This window comes from Pseudorca crassidens, chromosome 3 (genome assembly GCF_039906515.1).
Source record: "Pseudorca crassidens isolate mPseCra1 chromosome 3, mPseCra1.hap1, whole genome shotgun sequence".
Taxonomy (NCBI): Eukaryota; Metazoa; Chordata; class Mammalia; order Artiodactyla; family Delphinidae; genus Pseudorca; species Pseudorca crassidens.
Genome location: NC_090298.1, coordinates 156,103,360 through 156,123,122, shown reverse-complemented (window position 1 = coordinate 156,123,122; position 19,763 = coordinate 156,103,360). Strand labels below are relative to the sequence as shown.

At 43.3% G+C, this 19,763-nt stretch overlaps 1 protein-coding gene and 1 long non-coding RNA gene across 11 annotated transcripts in view; one reads left to right on the top strand and one right to left on the bottom strand.

Moving 5' to 3' along the window:
- Positions 1-19,763, bottom strand: part of ATP10B (ATPase phospholipid transporting 10B (putative)) — a 369,516-nt gene that overhangs the window by 17,007 nt on the left and 332,746 nt on the right. The window contains exons 18-23 of the mRNA XM_067732943.1: positions 17,040-17,364; positions 14,145-14,221; positions 12,674-12,799; positions 4,682-4,882; positions 3,197-3,277; positions 1,780-1,884 (exon numbers count right to left, since the gene is read on the bottom strand). Coding sequence (XP_067589044.1) covers positions 1,780-1,884; positions 3,197-3,277; positions 4,682-4,882; positions 12,674-12,799; positions 14,145-14,221; positions 17,040-17,364 — 915 coding nt within the window. The remainder of the gene's footprint in view (positions 1-1,779; positions 1,885-3,196; positions 3,278-4,681; positions 4,883-12,673; positions 12,800-14,144; positions 14,222-17,039; positions 17,365-19,763) is intronic.
- The window catches only part of LOC137222151 (uncharacterized), a 169,897-nt gene that overhangs the window by 133,146 nt on the left and 16,988 nt on the right, over positions 1-19,763 (top strand). For 8 of the 10 annotated variants that reach the window (XR_010942353.1, XR_010942357.1, XR_010942349.1 and 5 more), the window contains 3 exons: positions 10,712-10,847; positions 15,612-15,697; positions 16,025-17,264. This is a non-coding gene — a long non-coding RNA (uncharacterized lncRNA). The remainder of the gene's footprint in view (positions 1-10,711; positions 10,848-15,611; positions 15,698-16,024; positions 17,265-19,763) is intronic. The other 2 variants (XR_010942356.1, XR_010942358.1) reach the window with 2 other exon arrangements.

The window sequence follows — 19,763 nt, the reverse complement described above, 5'->3', positions numbered from 1 at the left end:
TCATTCTCAGTGATGATCTCTTCAGCTACTGCTTGTCTACTATTCTTTGCTTGTTCTTCTGTGACTCTGACTCCTATTATGTAGCTGCTGGAACCATTTATTCTAGCCACCATTCCTCTTGATTACATTGTCATATTTGTGTGGCATTCTGGATGGGTACCCAATACTACCGTCCAATTTGGTAGTTTACTTTTAGCCAGTGTCCAGTCTAATTTCAATGACAAAATTTTTGTATTTTTCAAGAGTTCTAAATGTTTCCTTAGTTTGGCTCAGTTCCCAGTATTAAAGTTATGACTCTTGTCTGTCTTCCTCACAGCTTCTAAGTGGTTTTTCTGGTGGTTCTGAAAGAAATTTATCCTGTGTACTTAAGCTTGGCTAGACCTTTTCATCGTTTTGGTCTATCTGTCATTGGCATGAATTGGAGCAAAGGGGTTTTCCAGATGGGAACTGCGTGATCTGGAAGCTCCCTTGGGTGGCTCTTATCAGCCACTGCCCAGTGCCAGGGCCTGGCCTAACTTGTGATAGTAGGGCGTGGGGAGGAAGTCCCATTGCAGAATGCTGGGAACACACCGAGCCTACTTGGGGAAGTCTTCGAAATGGTTAATACAAATGCTGTCAGAAAGAGCCATTTCAGCTTGGCTAAAGACAGATCTTTCTGTCAAGGGGTCTCCCTGCACCAGTCAGTCTTACCTTCTCACACTATTAGCACAGAGGTTAAATGGTCAACGGTCAGCTGGCCAGGGTTCAAACTTGCTTCTGTCTTGAACTACTTGGGGAAAGTTTCTTAACCTCTTTATATTCATTTCTATAGCTATAAAATGGGAATATAAAAAAAAAACACCTAACACATGCGTATATTGCAAAAGGATTTCCACAGTAAGGTTAGTTAAGATTCATCACTTTGCAATACAGTTGACTCTTGAACAACACAGGTTTGAACCGCACGGGTCCACTTATACACAGATTTTTTTCACTAAGTACATACTATAGTACTACACGATTGAAGCCATGGATGTGGAACTGCAGGTACGGAGGGCCAGCGGTAAAGTTATGTGTGGATTTTCCCCTGCGTGGAGGGTTGGCGCCCCTAAACCCCAAACTGTTCAAGCGTTAACTATATGTGTATGTCAAGTCATTAAACTTATACAGTGCTGTATGTCAATCATATCTCAATAAAACTGAAAAAAGCAGAACAAAACGCTCCAAATACCATCTAACACGAAGGGTTCTGGGAGGTTAAGTAAGATAATACATTAAAACATGTAGATATGTACCTGGCATATAATTTTAAGCTCTTTGTTTTTATAATTATCATTGACTAGTCTAATGAGAAAGATAGTGTTACCTTTTTAGATACTAAAATGTGATATTTGGACGTGCTTGAGATATGCTTAATGGAGACAGTCTTCTAATCTTTTACCCCCAAGTTAAATGGGGAGCATACCTCCCTAACACAGTCTCAAGTACGATCAGTCTAATGTTTTCCTTTGTCTCTCAAACACCCCTGAATTTTTTAATCAAAAATTTGCATTTTGGCAACAAATTGTCTCATTGTTCTTTATGAATTAGTTTTTTCATCCTGGCTGGATGGTTACAAAGTTGAGGCCAGCAATTTTATCTTCTCTACCTCTTTATCCCTGTACAAGTGGAACGCAGGTAGGGGTTCAGTATGTATTTATCCAGTGGCTCAATTATATGGAGTAAAGCAGCTCAGAAATCTGAAGGTGGTTGATGAACAGGAACACAATTCTTAGGCCATAAGGGCTCTGGGGCACTTACCCAGGTCTTCATTTCCATTGCCTGGTGCAGGAGGATTGTGGCGAGGGAAACGGTGTTGATGGGTGTCCCAAAGGTAAAGATGTCGATGTCAGAATCCTTGTAGGTCTGCAGAGGAGGAACAAACAGGCACTGGCAGATGTGCCCATGGACTGAAGGCCTTGGCTTTGACAAGTGATTGTAAAACATCAGTGAAGGCAGGTGTCAAGGGAGGGGCAGGCTGGGTAGAAGGCATCCAGCTGCCATCACGTGGAGCTGACCCAAGGGACAGACAAGAGGAGGAGTGAGTTGACAGGACTAAACTCTTGAAAAAGCATTTGCAAAGGAAGCCATGATGAGTATTCCAGAACACTGCAGAAGGAGTCAAGAAAGAATTTACTGAGTACCTACCAGGCACAATGCCAACTGCTAAAGACACTGCTGTGTCCACTTTCAAGGAGTTTAGAGACCGACTAGGCAGGGCAAATGTGGTACAATTTTAGGGTATAAATGCTATAATGGCAGCAAGTACAAGGAATGCTGGGAGTAGAGAAGAGGAATCAGCTGAGACTATAATAAGAGGATTGAAAAGAGAGAGGAAAGGCAAAGGCCACAACCGAGGGTGAAAAGTCCAAATCGTCCTAGATGGTAGGTCTGTTGAGCACACAGTAAGGGCAAAAGGTGACGCAGGAAAGGCAAGCAGAGGCCTGACCAGGGAGGGTATTGTAAACCAGGAAATTCAAAGAAAGCACAAAATGCCCACCTCAACACTCATCGTGTTGCTGTTTGCAAACGAACAGGGGCCAGAGACTAGACACCACTGGCTTCCTGGGAGCAATTACCCCACACCTGAGTTCCCTGTCTAGGATGAATACAGATATCCTATGCTATATAAATTCTCACTCTTTAAACTGGGGAACCAAACTGAGATGGGGCTGGAATCCCTTACTATCTGCATTCTTGTTTTTATTTCATAGAATGTAGTATCCCTTATTATCAGAACTTCCTGCCTTGACCTTGGAAGGTCAAATCTAAATATAAACCAAGGGTTGCAAATTCAAATACCTTCAGTGCTCAGGTAAGAAGCGGTAAATGAGTGAAGAAGGCCAGGCATGACACAAAAGGGCATGGTGGGGACTATGGCAGACTGGAGCACATGCCCCCCATCTAAGCAGGGCAGTGAGTCAACTCTGGATTCTCGCCACGAGGGAAAAATGACCCAGTGTAATAATAGCTTTCAGTGTTTCAGAAGCTGGCAGAAATGAAGACGTTTTGGTAAAATATTCTGACTTTTTGAATACCAGGGTAGGGTGGAGTCTGCAGGCCTCCTCTTTGGAGCCCCTGCTCTGAATATTAGGAAACTATTAGTCTGGGATTTCATATAAACAGGACCAGTTCTACCCTGCTATTTGTACGGTTAGAATGGGACCATGCAACTTACCAGGTAGGGGATAAAGAAACAGACGAGGCTCTGGTAGAACGCATCCGCCATGGAAATCCAGAAAGTCAGCAGGTTATAGCACTGGCAGGAAATAACACATCGACAGTAACCACCATCAAAGCAAGCCTCTGTTCTTTGTAAGCAACTTTCTTGTGCATGGCTGGACTAGACAACACGGCACTTACAATGCTTCTTATCTTAGAGGCAATAGAATGGAACGATTAAGAGCATGGGCCTGGGGGTGACAGACCTCAGGTCCAGTTCCAGCACTGTGTGGCCTCAGTGAAAGTCACTAAACTTCTTTGAGCATTGTTTCCTCTTCCTTAGAAAGTAGAGAAAAACACCACCAACTATTTCCTTGGGTTTCAAGAGGTCTAAATGCAATTGTGCTTTGGTAGCTAGTAAAGGCTCAGCTACCAAATATATTACCAAATTATTACCAAATGATAATGAATGGTTATCATTCATTAGCACATTGTTAGTGCTCATACAAACTTGGTAAGTTTAGAGATTCTGAGGTTTCCGAATAGCATCTGAAAGAGAACCCTCAATCACAGCCCAGGGTCACAGGTTCCCAAGATCTCAGTGGCTTCAGAGACAACCTTTCTCATTTTGTGCTTCACTCCTCTTGCCTTCCCTGGGAAAAGTGAAACTGTTCACATTGTATGTTTTTGCCACATTAACTTCTTTTAATGTTAGTTACTCAAGGAAGACATTATGCAGCTAGCTCGCCTCTGGGAAGGGGACAGTTAGAAGGGCCCAGGATGTAGGCGTGCCATCGCCACCTCTCCCTTGCTTGAAGTGCTGGGGTTGCTGTGTTGCTCTCCACCTGTCTCTGGTTGAGGATGGGGCTCGGTTCTTCACTGGCTGTCCCCAAAATATCACCAGCTCTCAAGCACCACATCTGGCTTTGCCCTCCTTTTCCCCAGGTGCAAAGGTACCCTTGTGCATATCGACATCCCTTTTCCCAGAGCTCCCCCTTCGAGGCAGTCAGGTCCCCTCTCTGCCTCCTGCATCCAAGCTCCTGACCCGTGTCTGTGCTAGTCGGGCTGCCTGCTGTGTGACTTCTCCAGATCATTTAGGGCATCAGTGTGGCCTCTGTGCCTTGTAAGAGACTGTTCTGTGGTTTTAGACCAGGGGTTCCCAAACCAAGCCTTGGGCATTCTGTTGAAAGCCTACAGACAAGGACCAGATAAGGGTGATGGGATCTTTCTGTAAGCCCTCTTCCCCTTTAACTAGGGAGTCCCGTATTAACGTGTGATGTAATTAAGAAATAACTGAAAAGAAAAATACCCACTGGTCTGGTCCATCACCTTCAACAGCAAATGAGAAACAGGCCAGAAGCAGGGAGCAGTGTTTCCGGGTCACATGGGAGGTAAGTGGCAGAGTGGTGACCAGAACACAGGACCGCCAGCCCAGCACTCCTCCTCTGACACCTCAAGGGAGGAGCTGGAGGTCACCTCCCCGCCTGCCCGAGCCCCTTACCTCAGAGTTCTGACCACTCTTGTACAGCTCAGGCAACGCCAGGAGTGTTTCCATAGAGACGTCTTTATCGAGGACTCCGAAGACAAGAGGAGGCAAGGAGGTGAAGAAGAGATTGAAGAAGATCAATTGCCAGTAATCGATCATGGTGGAGCCAGAGAAACCACAGAAGAACTGGTACCAGAAGAGCAGGTTGACGTAGCCCTGCAGGCAGAGGGTGCGGCCTTGTGAGTGAGGAGCCGCGGGCAGCCGGGTCCCAGATGCTGCTTAGGAGCTCTGACAAGTCCCTACTCAGACTTGGAGCTTCAGTTTCCTTGTTTGTGACAGGCAAGGTTGTATAAGGACTGCAGGTGATTTTCATCCCTTAGATTCTACCATTACCACTTCTGCTACTACTACTAACCTTCTTTAGGACCTGAAAGTAATTCCACCGATTTGTTAAGTATACGTTGTCAAGAGCATAGGGTTTTGGAGGCAGAGAGGACTGGTTTTGAATCCCCAGTTGGGTCATGTACTAGCTTGAGTCACACCCCAGTTGGGTGTGAACTCGGTCAAATTGCTTAGCCTTTCTGAACGTCATCTTGCCATCTTTCGGATACGATTAGTAGTACCTAGACCATGGCATGTGATACCAAAAGGCAGTAGTTGTGATTAGCAGTATGGTAAGAGGAAGGGATGCTAGAAAGACTTGACCGCGGGCAGGAAGGCTGGCGGGAGGATGACTTCCTGAGGAGGTTGACCTCACAACACTTGCCTCATGGTCACACAGCTCCAAAGGTGAAGAAGAAAACCTTGTGCCTAAGTTGCTTTATGCTTTCGAAAGATCTTTCTACCCAAGACCTCCTCACCTGAGAAGGGCTGGGTCACTATTACTATCTAACATATTGTGATGTGGTTTGGTGACTTGACCAAGGTCACAGAAGCAGCCGGTCCTGGCATTAGAACTAGAACTTCTCAACTCTACGTGGCTGGGGCACAGAGGCATGAAGGATGTTGTAAGGAAGCTTTCAGTGGGTTTGTGTTCAAGCTAGAATTCTCATTCCCTGATTGCTGGGCCAGTGTTATTTTTAAGAGCCTCTCTGTTTAGTACTGTAATACTACTAGTAATATTAACATTCATATTAACACCACGATTGTTATTTGAGCTTCTATTTGTGACAGGTGTGTGACATACTATATTAGTATATACCACAGTAGTAGATGTGCAGTATACATAATTGGTCCCATCAACCTGGCAAGATTAATGTCATTGCTAATAATATCATACTACTATATTTATGTATTATTAACTATTATAACTTGATCTACAGACAAGGAATCTGAGGCTCTGAGATACTCAGTTACTCCTTGCCTGTGTTCACAGCCAGGAAATGGCACAACCAGCCACTGAGTTTTCAAAGCTTCCTCCTCAACCACCCGCAAGAACTCTTAGTCCCGTTTTTGGATTATATAATAACAATGCTAACCAAGATTCTCCCAGCTGAGGAACTCCATCCTTTGGCTTTTCTGCCAAGGTGACTAATGGGAGGTTTTCTGGCTCTGAAGGAGACCCCGGTGCTCTGAGACACCCTGGAGGGACCTTGCATCTCTCTGTCTGAGGGCCGGGCTCCCCTTCATTGCTGCTCTGGGGCTTCAGGTCATCCCGCTCCCACTCCAGTCCTGTGATGCTGTGAGGGCTTTTCTCCTATGAGTTTTGGTGAAGTTCTTTCTCAGAGGAGGAGATTTGGGAAGGAGAGGGCTTGGTCTGTTTCCTGTGCTGTAGGTAGGTTTGAAATATACTATGGGCAGACACTGAGTCCCCAAATCAACATCACCCACTTGTGCACTTGACAGGATTGGTTTAAGAAGAACCAAAGTGCTGAAGTCTCCTTGATACTAGGGTTCAACAACTGCATGAGGCTTTGACTGCTTGTTTTTTTTTTTTTTTAAGCCCTTTGAGCACCTTGCTTCTTCCTCCCCAGCTAGCTGGGTAAGACAATAACTCTTATCTCCATGTACGCACAGGCAGCTTGAGTGGCTCAAATAGGGTAAGTGACTACACCAAAGTCCCTCTGCCAGTTGGGCCTGGAACTGTGACTTGAGGTTGTAGAACCTTAGGACGCCAGGACTGGAAGTGACGCCATCTACAGACGAGGCCAAGAATAGCAACGGCAGCAAACACAACAGCAACCGAGACTCCTAAAGCGCATCTTATGTGCCAAACTCTGTTCTGACTCACTCAGTCCATCTACCAGCCTTATGAGGATATCACTACTATCCTCATTTTACAATTGAGAAAACCGAGCCTCAGAGAGGTCAAATCATGGGGCTGGGGCTACAGACTAGTAAGTAACAAAGCTGGAGTCCAGACCTAGATGTTCTGGCTAAACAATATACTACTAAACAACCAATGGATCACTGAAGAAATCAAAGAGGAAATAAAAAAATACCTGGAGACAAAAAGACAATGAAAACATGATCATCCAAAACCTATGGGACGCAGCAAAATCAGTTCTAAGAGGAAAGTCTATAGAAATACAATCTTACCTCAGGAAACAAGAAACATCACAAATAAACACCTAAACTTACACCCAAAACAACTAGAGAATGACAAACAAAACCCAAAGTTAGTAGAAGGAAGGAAATCTTAAACATCAGAGCAGAAACAAATGAAATAGAGATGAAGAAAACAGTAGAAAAAGATCAATGAAACTAAAAGCTGGCTCTTTGAAAGATAAAATTGATAAACCTTTAGTGAGACTCATCAAGAAAAAAAGGGAGAGGGCTCGTATCAATAAAATTAGAAATGGAAAAGGAGAAGTTACAATGGACACCACAGAAATACAAAGGATTGTATGAGATCACTATACACCAATAAAATGGACAACCTGGAAGAAATGGACAAATTCTCAGAAAGGTATAACCTTCCAAGACCCAACCAGGAAGAAATAGAAAATATGAACAGAACAATCACAAGTACTGAAATCGAAACTGTGATTAAAAATTTCCAACAAACCAAAGTCCAGGACCAGATGGCTTCACAATCGAATTCTTTCAAACATTTAGAGAAGAATTAACACCTATCCTTCTGAAACTATTTCAAAACATTGCAAGGAAGGAACACTCCCAAACTCATTCTATGAGGCCACCATCACCCTGATACCAAAACCAGACAAAGTTACCACACATGAAAAAAATTACAGGCCAATATCATTGATGAACATAGATGCAAAAATCCTCAACAAAACACTAGCAAACCAAACCCAACGATAACACTAAAAGGATTGTGCACCCTTATCAAGTGGGGTTTATCCCAGGGATGCAAGGATTTTTCAATATCCACAAATCATTGTGATACACTACATCGAAAAATTGAAGGATAAAAACCATATGATTATCTCAATAGATGCAGAAAAAGCTTTTGACAAAATTCAACACCCACTTATGATAAAAACTCTCCAGAAAGTGGGCATAGAGGGCACCTACCTCAACCTAATAAAGGCCATATATGACAAACCCACAGCAAACAACATTCTCATTGGTGAAAAGCTGAAAGCATTTCCTCTAAGGTCAGCAACAAGACAAGGATGTCCAGTCTTGCCACTTTTATTCAACATAGTCTTGGAAGTCCTAGCCGTGGCAATCAGAGAAGGAAAAGAAATAATAGGAATCCAAATTGGAAAAGAAATGTAAAACTGTCACTGTTTGCAGATGACATGATACTATATATAGACAATCCTAAAGATGCTACCAGAAAACTACTAGAGCTCATCAGTGATAAAGTTGCAGGTTACAAAATTAATGCACAGAAATCACTTGTATTTCTGTACACTAACAACAAGAGATCAGAAAGAAATTAAGGAAACAATCCCACTTACCATCGCATCAAAAAGAATAAAATACCTAGGAATAAACCTACCTAAGGAGGAAAGAGACCTGTACTCTGAAAACTATAAGATGCTGATGAAAGTAATTAAAGATGATACCAACAGATGGAGAGATATACCATGTTCTTGGATTGGAAGAATCAATATTGTCAAATGACTGTACTACCCAAGGCAATCTACAGATTCAATGCAATCCCTATCAAATTAGCAATGGCATTTTTCACAGAACTAGACCACAAAATTTTATAATTTGTATTGAAACACAGAAGACCCCATATAGCCAAAGCTATTTGAAAAAGAAAGAGCTGGAGGAATCAGGCTCTCTGACTTCAGACTATGCTACAAAGCTACAGTTGCCAAAATACTATGGTACTGGCACAAAAATAGAAATACAGATCAAAGGAATAGGCTAGAAAGCCCAGAAATAAACCCACACACCTATGGTCAGTTAATCTATGACAAAAGAGGCAAGAGCATACAGTGGAGAAAAGACAGTCTCTTCAATAAGTGGCGCTGGGAAAACTGGACAGCTACATGTAAAAAAATGAAACTAGAACATTCTTTAACGCCATACACAAAAATAAACTCAAAATGGTCTAAAGACTTAATATAAGACATGACAGCATAAAACTCCTAGAAGAGAACATGGGCAAAACATTCTCTGACATATATCATACCAATGTTTTCTTAGGTCAGTCTCCCAAGGCAATAGAAATAAAAGCAAAAATAAACAAATGGGACCTAAAGGAAACCATAAACAAAATGAAAAGGCAACTTACATACTGGGAGGAAATATTTACAAACAAAGTGACCTACAGGAGATTAATCTCCAAAATATACAAATAGCTCACGCAGCTCAATATAAAACAAACCAACCAACCAGTCAAAAAATTGGCAGATCTAAATAGACATTTCTCCAAAGAAGACATATGGATGGCCAAAAAGCACATGAAAATATGCTCAACATCACTAACTGTAAGAGGAATGCAAATCAAAACTACAATGAGGTATCACCTCACACTGATCAGGATGGCCATCATCAAAATACCTACAAACAACAAATGCTGGAGAGGGTGTGGATAAGAGGGAACCCTCTTGCACTGTTGGTGGGAATGTAAATTGATATAGCCACTATGGAGGTTTCTTAAAAAACTAAAAACAGCTACCATGTGATCCAGCAATCCCACTCCTGGGCATATATCTGGAGAAAACCATAATTTGAAAGGATATACGTACCCCGGTGTTCACTGCAGCACTATTTACAATAGCCAAGACATGGAAGCAACCCAAATGTTCACTGACAGAAGAATGGATGAAGAAGATGTGGTACATGTATACAATGGAATATTACTCAGCCATAAGAAAGAATGATATAATGCCATTTGTAGCAACGTGGACCTAGAGATTGTCATACTGAGTGAGAAAAGTCAGAGAAAGACAAAGATCATATGATATCACTTATGTGGAACTAAAAAATGATATAAATGAACTTACAAAATAGAAACAGACTCACGGACTTTGTAAACAAACTTACGGTTACCAAAGGGGGAAGGTTGGGGGAGGGATAAATTAGGAGTTTGGGATTAACATATATACACTATATAAAATAGGTAATATAAAATATATAATCAACAAGAACCTACTGTATAGCACAGGGAACTCTACTCAATAATCAGTAATAACATTATTACTGTTATTATTACTAATAGCATATATGGGAAAAGAATCTGAAAAGGAATGGGTATATGTATATGTATATGTATAACTGAATCACTTTGCTATACCCCTGAAACTAACGCAACACTATAAATCAAGTATACTCTTATATAAAACAAAAATTAAATTTAAAAAGGAATAATCCAATTAAAAAATTGAAACTGTATTAATCCTTAAAAAAAAAAAGAATACAAGGTTCCTGACCTCCAAGACAATATTTATGAGCAGGCCCTTTGCAGAAGAAGTTTGCAGAGCCCCGATTTAGACCGTAAGCCTCATGAGAGTGGGGACCACGTGTGTCTAGATCTCTGCTCTATACCCAGTGCCTGATAATGTTCCCGACACAGCATATGTTCAATAATTATTTGAACAAACTAAGTACATCTTGGTGGTTCTATTGTCCTCACATGCATCCTGGAGTTTTAACGTGAAAATGTGTTTCCTTCCACAGGTCGTGTTAGGACCTTGTGCGTTTCCACTTGCTCTGCCTGGCTGGAATCTCTGCACCCCGGGGAGACCGTATTGAACCCCGTGATGGCGTCGCTGAGACTGGGCACCTGTTTTTCCTCCCAAGAAGCCACAGTGCCGTAATTAACTCACTGTTCACATTTCAGAGCAGGCAGCGTTTTAATCCCCTCGGAAATTGGTTTCGGACATGGAAGTTATAGTTCTCCACCCTCTAATTGCAAAGGGGAGATAATAGGGCATCAGTATCGCCATTTCGATCCCGGTATTGAGCTGGAAATAAATATCATTTAAGCTCTGAAAGCATGGCTGGCTGGAAACGTTTCCTTTTCTATTTCACAGATTTAATGCAGAGAAGAGGCTGTGCTTATTCAAAAAAACGATTCTCTTGGAGGCAAGGAAAAAACATTAAACGGGGGCATTTTGAATTCTAACTACACAGTCTTTCTGGTCAAATAGAGACTTGTTTGCATGGGTTTGCTGAAATAATGGTACCATCCAGTGTATGGAATTTACATTATTTTTTGTCATGCTGCTTATTTACATATACATTGAACTTTGCACAGAAATGCCTATTCCCGAGTCCGGGTAACTGTGACTTTCCTGAAAGCAGGCCTGGGAGAATGGAGTGAGAGGAAAAAATATATGCCATTTTGTAGCTGCTACTTGGCTACTGTGTTTCACTTCCATCACTCTGGTCTTAATCCTCCCTTTTTCCTTATGCAAAAAGGAATTGGATTCTATTTGGAGTCTCTTGGGGATTATTCAAAGGTCCTCAAGCTAGATAATGAAAAGCGCAGGCCCTGTTCTCTCCCTTGGTACAGCAGTGCTCTGACTTCTTCCTATGCCCATTGTTAATCGAGGGCTTTGCAAACAAGAGCCTCTGACAGTTTTAATACCTCAGTTGGTGTGTGCCTGCTTTGGGCCCTTATCAACAAGACAAAAACACACATATCTTTCAGAGAAACAATCATACCTTCAAATGATTGTATAGTGCTCCGTGCCATCCAGAGCTCTGATGCTAAAACCTCTCGATAATACTTCTAGGGACAGAGAGAGTCCTATTCTCCCCACATTATGGATGAGGAAACCAAGGCTCAGAGAGTTGAAGTAACTCTTTCAAGTTTACAAAGCATACTAGAGTCAGGCAAGACTAAAACCCAGATGATCACCCTGCTCTAAACATTTTTGCTAATGTATATTTTATTTAGAAGTCCTTGCTGGGAATGCTGGCGATGTTGAAGTGATACACAGGGTCTTGGGTGGAAACCTTCCCCTTCACTCTCCTGAGGGTCAGGGTTCTGCTCTTGCCTAGCCGGGTGACTCTATCTGGGGAGGAAACCTAAGCTCCAAGTTAGGCGAGTTGTTCTTCAAATCCTTCTTCCTTGCAGTCAGAAAAGAAATCTCATTTATGGAGGCCCTCTAAGAGTTACGACAGCAGCAACAATGATAAAAAGAAGAATGGCTAACTTTATAGGGTGATCACTAAGCGCTAATCACTTTCCACACAAGCTGTCAGTTCATCCCTGTGGCAAGTGTGCGAGAAAGGTACTATTACCATCCCCGTTTTAGAGATGAGGAAACTAAGGTGTGAAGCCATTACCAAATACAGGAGCCTCAGTTTGAACCAAATCTGATCTGACTCCAGAGTGCTCACGCTGCCTCCTACGTGCCAGGTGCGTGCCAGACAGTACTGCCAATGTTGAAGATCATCTCACCAAATAGTACTAGCCCCATTTTATCAAAGACGAAATTGAGGCTCAGAGAACTGAATTACCTTGCTCAAGGTCACTGAGCTAGTCAGGGACAGTTTCAGGATTCAAAATCCAGGTTAGCCTGACTTATTTCCTTACATAGAGATGCTTCGTCTATTTCAGCGGGGAGAGCTGGCTGTCCCCTGGCCAGGACTCCCAAGGCTCGGGTGGGAGGTTACCGCAGGGCTACTCACCACGTTCTTGTAGAAGTAGTACGCCACCATCCTGGCCAGGCGTGAGTAACACCAGTGTCCGTGCACAAGCAGCAGCTTCTTGAGGTGTCTGAAGTGGGAGATGGCAAAGTCGCTGGACATGACGGCCTGAGAGGGCAGAGCAGACACATCAGCTTCCATTCTGCTGCCAGTGCACCAAAGAGGCTCCCTTGAGGGTGCTGCTCTGTTCCGCGTCCATAGCCGGTAGGGTCTAAAAGACCCTTTGTCACGTGTAGCACCCTTGGGTGGCTTTATGGACTCTGACACCCCACCCTCTCCTCTGGGAAATGCAAATCCCACTAGAATCCAAGGAGGGCAGGTCAGAAGGGACCAGTGGTCTGGCCTGGCCCTTCACCTCCTTCCACTTATCCAATAAGCATTTATTGTGAACCAGTGTGTGTTGGGCACCATCTAGGGATGTGATGGTTGACCAGAGAGTAGGGGCTTCCATGCGAGTGATCCTCAAACCTCTCAACGCCCTTGGCCACCCACCAAGGCCGGCCATTTGCTCCAGTCTCATGCGGAGCTGATGGATGGATAGCTCTTCCTTTCCATGGAGCTGAAATGTGTCTTTTGCCCTTGGGATGACTCAGAAACAAGGCCCAGTTCATAGTAATTTTTTAGAGTATGAGGTTTGGACGTGCCTGGTTATAAATCCTGGTCCGAGTCTTGGTCAGGGCATTTAACCGCTCTCAGCCTCAGTTTCCTCATCTGAAAAAGTGGAATAACAGTCCCTAACACACAGGGTGGTGGCTGCTGAAATTAACTGGGATAATAAGTGTGAAGTGCGAATAGAGTGCTGGCCTACGATAGACACTCAAAAGGTGACGGTGTTCGATCCTCCCCACCAACAAATTTAGGCACCGCCTAATGTCTGCACTGGTGGTGGGAATACAGTTGTTAATGGTTCAGAACCCCAAGGTGGGGTCTGTCTTAATGGGAAACATTAGCAGCTCCAGTTAGTATGTTTGTTCCAAGCTGAATTTGAGTAATTTTGGTACACTTTTAAGGTATACCAAGCAACTTATAGGTCCGTCTAGCCATCACGACTCAAATGGCAATTGAAAAATATTTTCCGATGTCCTTACAGCTGTCACTGCTCACAGAGGGCACTGCAAACTTGGATGTGGGTGGAGGTTACAGGGAGGAAGCATGGAATCAGGAAGGCTTTGTTTTCCCTGAATGGTTAGGTACTATTTGGCTTTAGAATATGGGTATCGCCAGCTGTCTATAAGAAGCCAAGCATCTTTGATCACTCTCTTTATTCTGAAGGACTGGGCAGTAGGGATGCGGTGATGGAGGTTATGTATAGGCAAGGATATGTGTCTTTCAGATGATAATTCTGCAAAGCTCTTCAGTATAAATTCCTCCAAGACTGTGGGGAATTGCTTAACTCACTAATAAGGATAATGGAGAGTAAGAAAGTAACAAGTAGAGTTGAAGCAAATGATACCTGCATGCCTTCCTGTCCAGATATTCCAATCCCAATATCAGCAGCTTGAATCATGCTTACGTCATTTGCTCCATCACCTGAAAGGAGAGAGGTCATGAGATCCTGGTCCAACTGCTATGTGACAATGAGAAGTTTTATACAAGCGGCACTGAATCGTCCCTATTTTATGCACAAGTGAATCCTTTTAATGTTGCTCTGAATAGTCCTATAGGAAGAGTCATTGCTACAGGACTTTAGCCTGAGAGATCTTTTCTTCTTTGGACAAGAAGCCCTACTCTTTCTTTATCATTTACCAAATACTTATTGTGTCCTTTTTTTAGGTACAATGTTAGGTATTGGGAATACAATGGTATGTGAGCCTTGGGCAGTGCTTTACAGTTTGCCAAAAAGGCCTTCTCAGGTGTTGCAGTGGGCTTCACTGAGAAGCAGATGGAGAATTTGAGCAACACAGGGGCTCGGCAAGGGTAATCCAGGTAGTGAAGGGACCCGGAAGCCCTGGAACTAAGATCTTTCTGTTTCCACGGCCAGCAAACCTCCCCTCACTCAGTATAACTTACACTGACCATATCAAGACAACTGGAATCCTGGACAGCTAAATCATCAGAGATTGTCAGTGGTGTCCAAGGACAGAGACAATGTTCAGTGATGTTTCTAAATAGAGGAACGTGGGATTGACTCATTTTTTAGGTTGAGGTACATTGAGTCACTTTGGGTTCCCAGTCAATGAATCAGTTGATTCAGGGAACTGGAGGTTAGGGCATGGAAATACATACACACACATGCCACCTTTTATACCAGCACCGTCAAACAGATTTTCCTGTGATAGAAATGTCCTATATCTTTACTGTCCAATTTGAAAACCATTAGCCCCCTGTGACTACTGAAATGTGGCTGGTGAATTTCTATTTAATTTTAAGTTTAACTTTAAATAGCCACATATAACAGGTGGCAACCATGTTGGACGGCACAGCTCTCAACAGTGAGGTCTTCCTCACGAGCCTGGCTTTTCCAGACTATGATGCCTTATCCATCAGACTAGAGTTTAGCAAACTTTTTCTGTAAAGGGCCAGATAGTAAATATTTTAGGCTTTGTGGGCCAAGAAGCAAAACTGAGCAACTGTTCCTGCTGAGAGGCAAATCGTTTTTACACATTTTACTATTAAAAACACAAAAACCATTCTTAGCATCTCTACAGAAATATGCAGTGGGCCAGTCTCAGCTTGACGGCCATGATTTGTAGACTGAACTGGCTTCATCCTTCTCCTTCTCCTGGCGCCACCTGTTTTTCCAGTGGGTTCTCATAATGATCTGCAAGTCCATTTATATGAGATACTAGAGAGAATATGGATTTGGGGGAGAAAATTTCCTTCTCCTAATTATCTGGCAACAAAATTCATTAAGCTCAAAAATTGTGTCAGTGTAAGTTGCTGTTATTCTTCTAACGATGATTTTTTTTCTCCTTGATAGCACAGCAGTGCATGATTTTCATCTTCCCCATGGCAGAACAAATCCACCCTTTAACCTCTTCTGTTTGCAAGGCAGTGGAAGCAGAGGTGTGGAATCCCGCTATTTCTTGCCCTGCTGGTTTTGTTTCTGCTGCTGCGGCAGTGAAGCCAGTCCCTCGCCTCTGGGAATCAATCCCGGGCTATTGCCTTGAAGTTTGGAAGAGGACAGTTCAGGGAATACAATTAGGATGCAGTTGCTAAAGCTCTGCTGCCTCTATTCTTTCTGCCGACTCCCTCTTTTTTTTTCTGGTTTTGAACTGCTTTTACCTGAAGACCAGGAGAAAAGGAAAAAAAAAAAAAAAAAAACCCACCAGTGTAAAGTAGGCCCCTTATTTGAAATGCCAGGAAAGAAAATCTCTTTCCATGTCTTTGCAGGAGGAAGAGAACCTGAACCATCTGTAAGAATGTCCTCACACAAAAGCAACGTTTACCGTGTGCTTGGTACGCGCTGGGCACGGGATGGAACTGAGTTAAGACTGACATTGCCCCTCCACTCAGGACACTTCTGGTCTCCTGAGCAGCCCAGCACTGAAGGCGTAACAGTGCTGTGGAGCCCTGTGGGAGCCCACGGAGTAAAGGAACGTTAGGCGGGATTGGAGGAGGTTTTACAGAGGAAACGGCTTGAGCAAAAGTCAGGAAGCGAGAGAGGACGAGGCTCCTGGAGAATGGTAAGCAGCTTCATGTGATTGGGACATGGACTGCTGAATGTTGTGGGGAGGAAGGTGGCTGGACAGATAATGGAGCCCAGATCGTGAAGGTTCTTGTAAACCAGCTTTGGTTGTTCCTGGAGGGTTTGAAGTAAGGACACTTCATTTCTCTGCCTCAACCATGGCTAAAATTTAATCCCCTATGAGAAATTCTTCAACAACCAACAAGCCAGCGTTTACTGAGGGTATGCTTTGTGTAGAGTCTTATATTTAGAAATGAATATACAACACTAAACATGGGACAAGCTTCACTTTTTAGATCTCCCCACCAGCCATCAACACTCGCCAGAATATCAAGTCCACAGGCACCTGAGGTGCGTGGTATTGTGCCATGTGTTAAGTATGGAAGGGCACATGGTCGGCATCCCAGAAGTGAGTGGGCCTGGATGTATATTGAGCTACCTGGATATTCTGAACTTGAGGCCCCTCTTGCCTTTGGCCTCCATCCAAGTCCTGACTTTTCCTTAGCAGACCTGCTCATCCTGAGAACTTGGATTTGCTCGCCCACCCTGCTTAGCTGCTGCTCACCTGCTGACTGCCACATCTTGATTGCCATGTTGAACTCTCTCCCTCTAAGACAACGACCCTCAGCTTGAGCATCCTGACGGTGATACGTGACCCCTCACCTCTGGTCCAGAGTGGGCTTGCCCAGCGTCCCCCCCACATCTCCGCATGATGGGTACCTATGGAAAGGGTCATGGCTCTCAGCCTGTCTCGCACCAGCTTGACGAGCATACTCTTCTGGAGTGGGGTGGAGCGGCAGCACAGGACAGACCGGCAATACTGGGTCAACTCCAGAAATTTCTCCTCCAGTTTTCCCTGGAAAATGGCATTCAACGTCTTCCCATCGATGACCAATCCAACCTCTGGAACTGCAGCTCCTGAGGTGGGGGGTGGCGTCGCAGAAGGTAGGCGGAAGAACCCAGAGAGCTTGTGGTCCGGCTTCTGTGGTCCATGAAGTTGCTTTACCTCTTCCAATACCGAGTTGAGGATGGATTCACAGGTTTCCTATAAAGAGCAGAATAATGAATTTGGTGTCAGTAAGCAACATTAAAAACAGGTTAAAAATGTCACTTTATCCTTTAGTTAAGGAGTTATAAAACTCTACCCCCATAGAGATGACCCGGGATTTCACTTTCTGATTTTGACATTTCTCTGCAATATTTCAAACAGCATCAAAGCAATAGTAATTTGGAAACAAATTAATGGCCAAAATAGGAGAGACAGCTTGGGAATGGGAGTGGAGATAGCACAGCAAGATGCGGGCCTTTTACAGGGATGACAGAATGTAGTAAATGATACTGATACGATGGCAAATGATGACAACGTGTCATGCTGGTATCCTACTTTCCATTTCTCACAAGTCATTTCTGTTCTCCTTTGTTCCTCAGAACATTCCTGTGTGGTAGGTAGGGTGAGTATTACTGACTTTAGTTTCGAGATGAGGAAATTGAAACAGTGAAATCCTTAGTAACTTGCCCAAGGTCATCTCGAATTGTGGCTTCTTAACTGAAAAAATACATTGCATGTTTATCCGTTTGTATAAATGTATTGGTCGTACTGGTTAAAACTGACTATGTGGGCTTCCCTGGTGGCGCAGTGGTTGAGAGTCTGCCTGCCGATGCAGGGGACATGGGTTTGTGCCTTAGTCCGGGAGGATCCCACATGCCACGGAGCGGCTGGGCCCGTGAGCCATGGCCACTGAGCCTGCGTGTCCGGAGCCTGTGCTCCGCAACGGGAGAGGCCACAACAGTGAGAGGCCTGTGTACCGCAAAAAACAAAAAAAAACTGACCAGGTATGTGAGTCTTATTGAGTTTTTCTGATGTTTACCTTGAAACATGGTGAAGAAATTATTTCCTCTTATCAATTCTCCTCCATTACTTTTGTTTGTATCAAAGATAAAGACAGATCTTGGATCTAAAGATATCCTTAATACCTCTTTCACTTGTTTAAACATCACTTTTAAATAAAGATAGAGAAAAGTGGTGGCAGTCAGCTGTACTATCAATTTTAATTTCATTGTTCTGTTCACGGGGTCTTTATTTAGCAGTGTTCTTTTATCCGTGGCAAGGGATGATGATTTTTCATTTACTTTAGTGCTAAAAATTCTTCTAAAAATAAGTTTTGAAAAGTTCAAAGTGAGTCTATTTAAATGAAATCATTAAATAAACAACAGTATAGATAATATGTGGATTTAGGCAAAAATTGTGAAGGTTGTTCTGAAATGACAAGTTTGGAGACCCCTGATCTAGAAGCTTCTGAGAATATTTGGAATAATTGCTTCTGGAGTGAGTAGGACTGCAGCTCATTATTCTGGAGGCTTCCTTTAGGGGATGCTAAACTGAGCACTGCAAGCAAGAGGATGTGCACGGGACCTAGCGGGGTCACAGGAAGTAGCTCAGGAGCAGGTGGTTATACCCGAAGCACTTTTCTGGGAAAGAGATCAAGGTAGTCCTTGCTGGAACTTGGGGTTGGCACACAGTATATACAGGCATACCTTGGAGATATTGTGGGTTTGGTTCCAGACCACTGCAATAAAGTGAATATTGAAATAAAGTGAGTCACATGAGATTTTTGGTTTCCCAGGACATATAAAAGTTATCTTTAGTAAGTATACAATAACATTATGTCTAAAAAAACTGTACATATATTAAAATACTTATGGCTAAAAAGTGCTATCATCTGAGCCTTCAGCAAGTTGTAATCCTTTTGCTGGGGGAGGGTCTTGCCTCGATGTCCATGGCTGCTGACTGATCTGGGTGGTGGTTGCTAAGGCTGGGGTAGCTGAGGCGATTTCTTAAAATAAGACAACAATGAAGTGTGCCACATCGATGGACTCTTCCTTTCATGAAGGATTTCTGTGTAGCCTGCAATGCTGTTTGGTGGCATTTTACCCACAGTAGAACTTTCTAAATTGGAGTCAATCCTCTCAAACCCTGCTGCTGCTTTATCAACTGAATTTATGTAATATGCTAAATCCTTTGGTGTCATTTCAACAACCTTCACAGCATCTTCACCAGGAGTAGATTCCATCTCAAGAAACCACTCTCTTTGCTCATCCATAAGAAGCAACGCCTCAACTATTAAAGTTTTATCATGAGATTGCAGCAATTCAGTCACATCTTCAGGCTCCACTTCTAATTCCAGTTCTCTTGCCATTGCCACCACATCTGCAGTGACTCCCTGCACTGAAGACTTGAACCCCTCAAAGTCATCCATGAGGGTTAGAATCAGCTTCTTCTAAACTCCTGGTAGTGTTGGTATTTTGTCCTCTTCCCATGAGTCACAAATGTTCGTAATAGCATCTAGAATGGTGAATCCTTTCCATAGGTTTTCAATTTATTTTGCCCACAACCAGCAGAGGAATCACTGCCTATGGCAGTTATAACCTTATGGAATATATTTC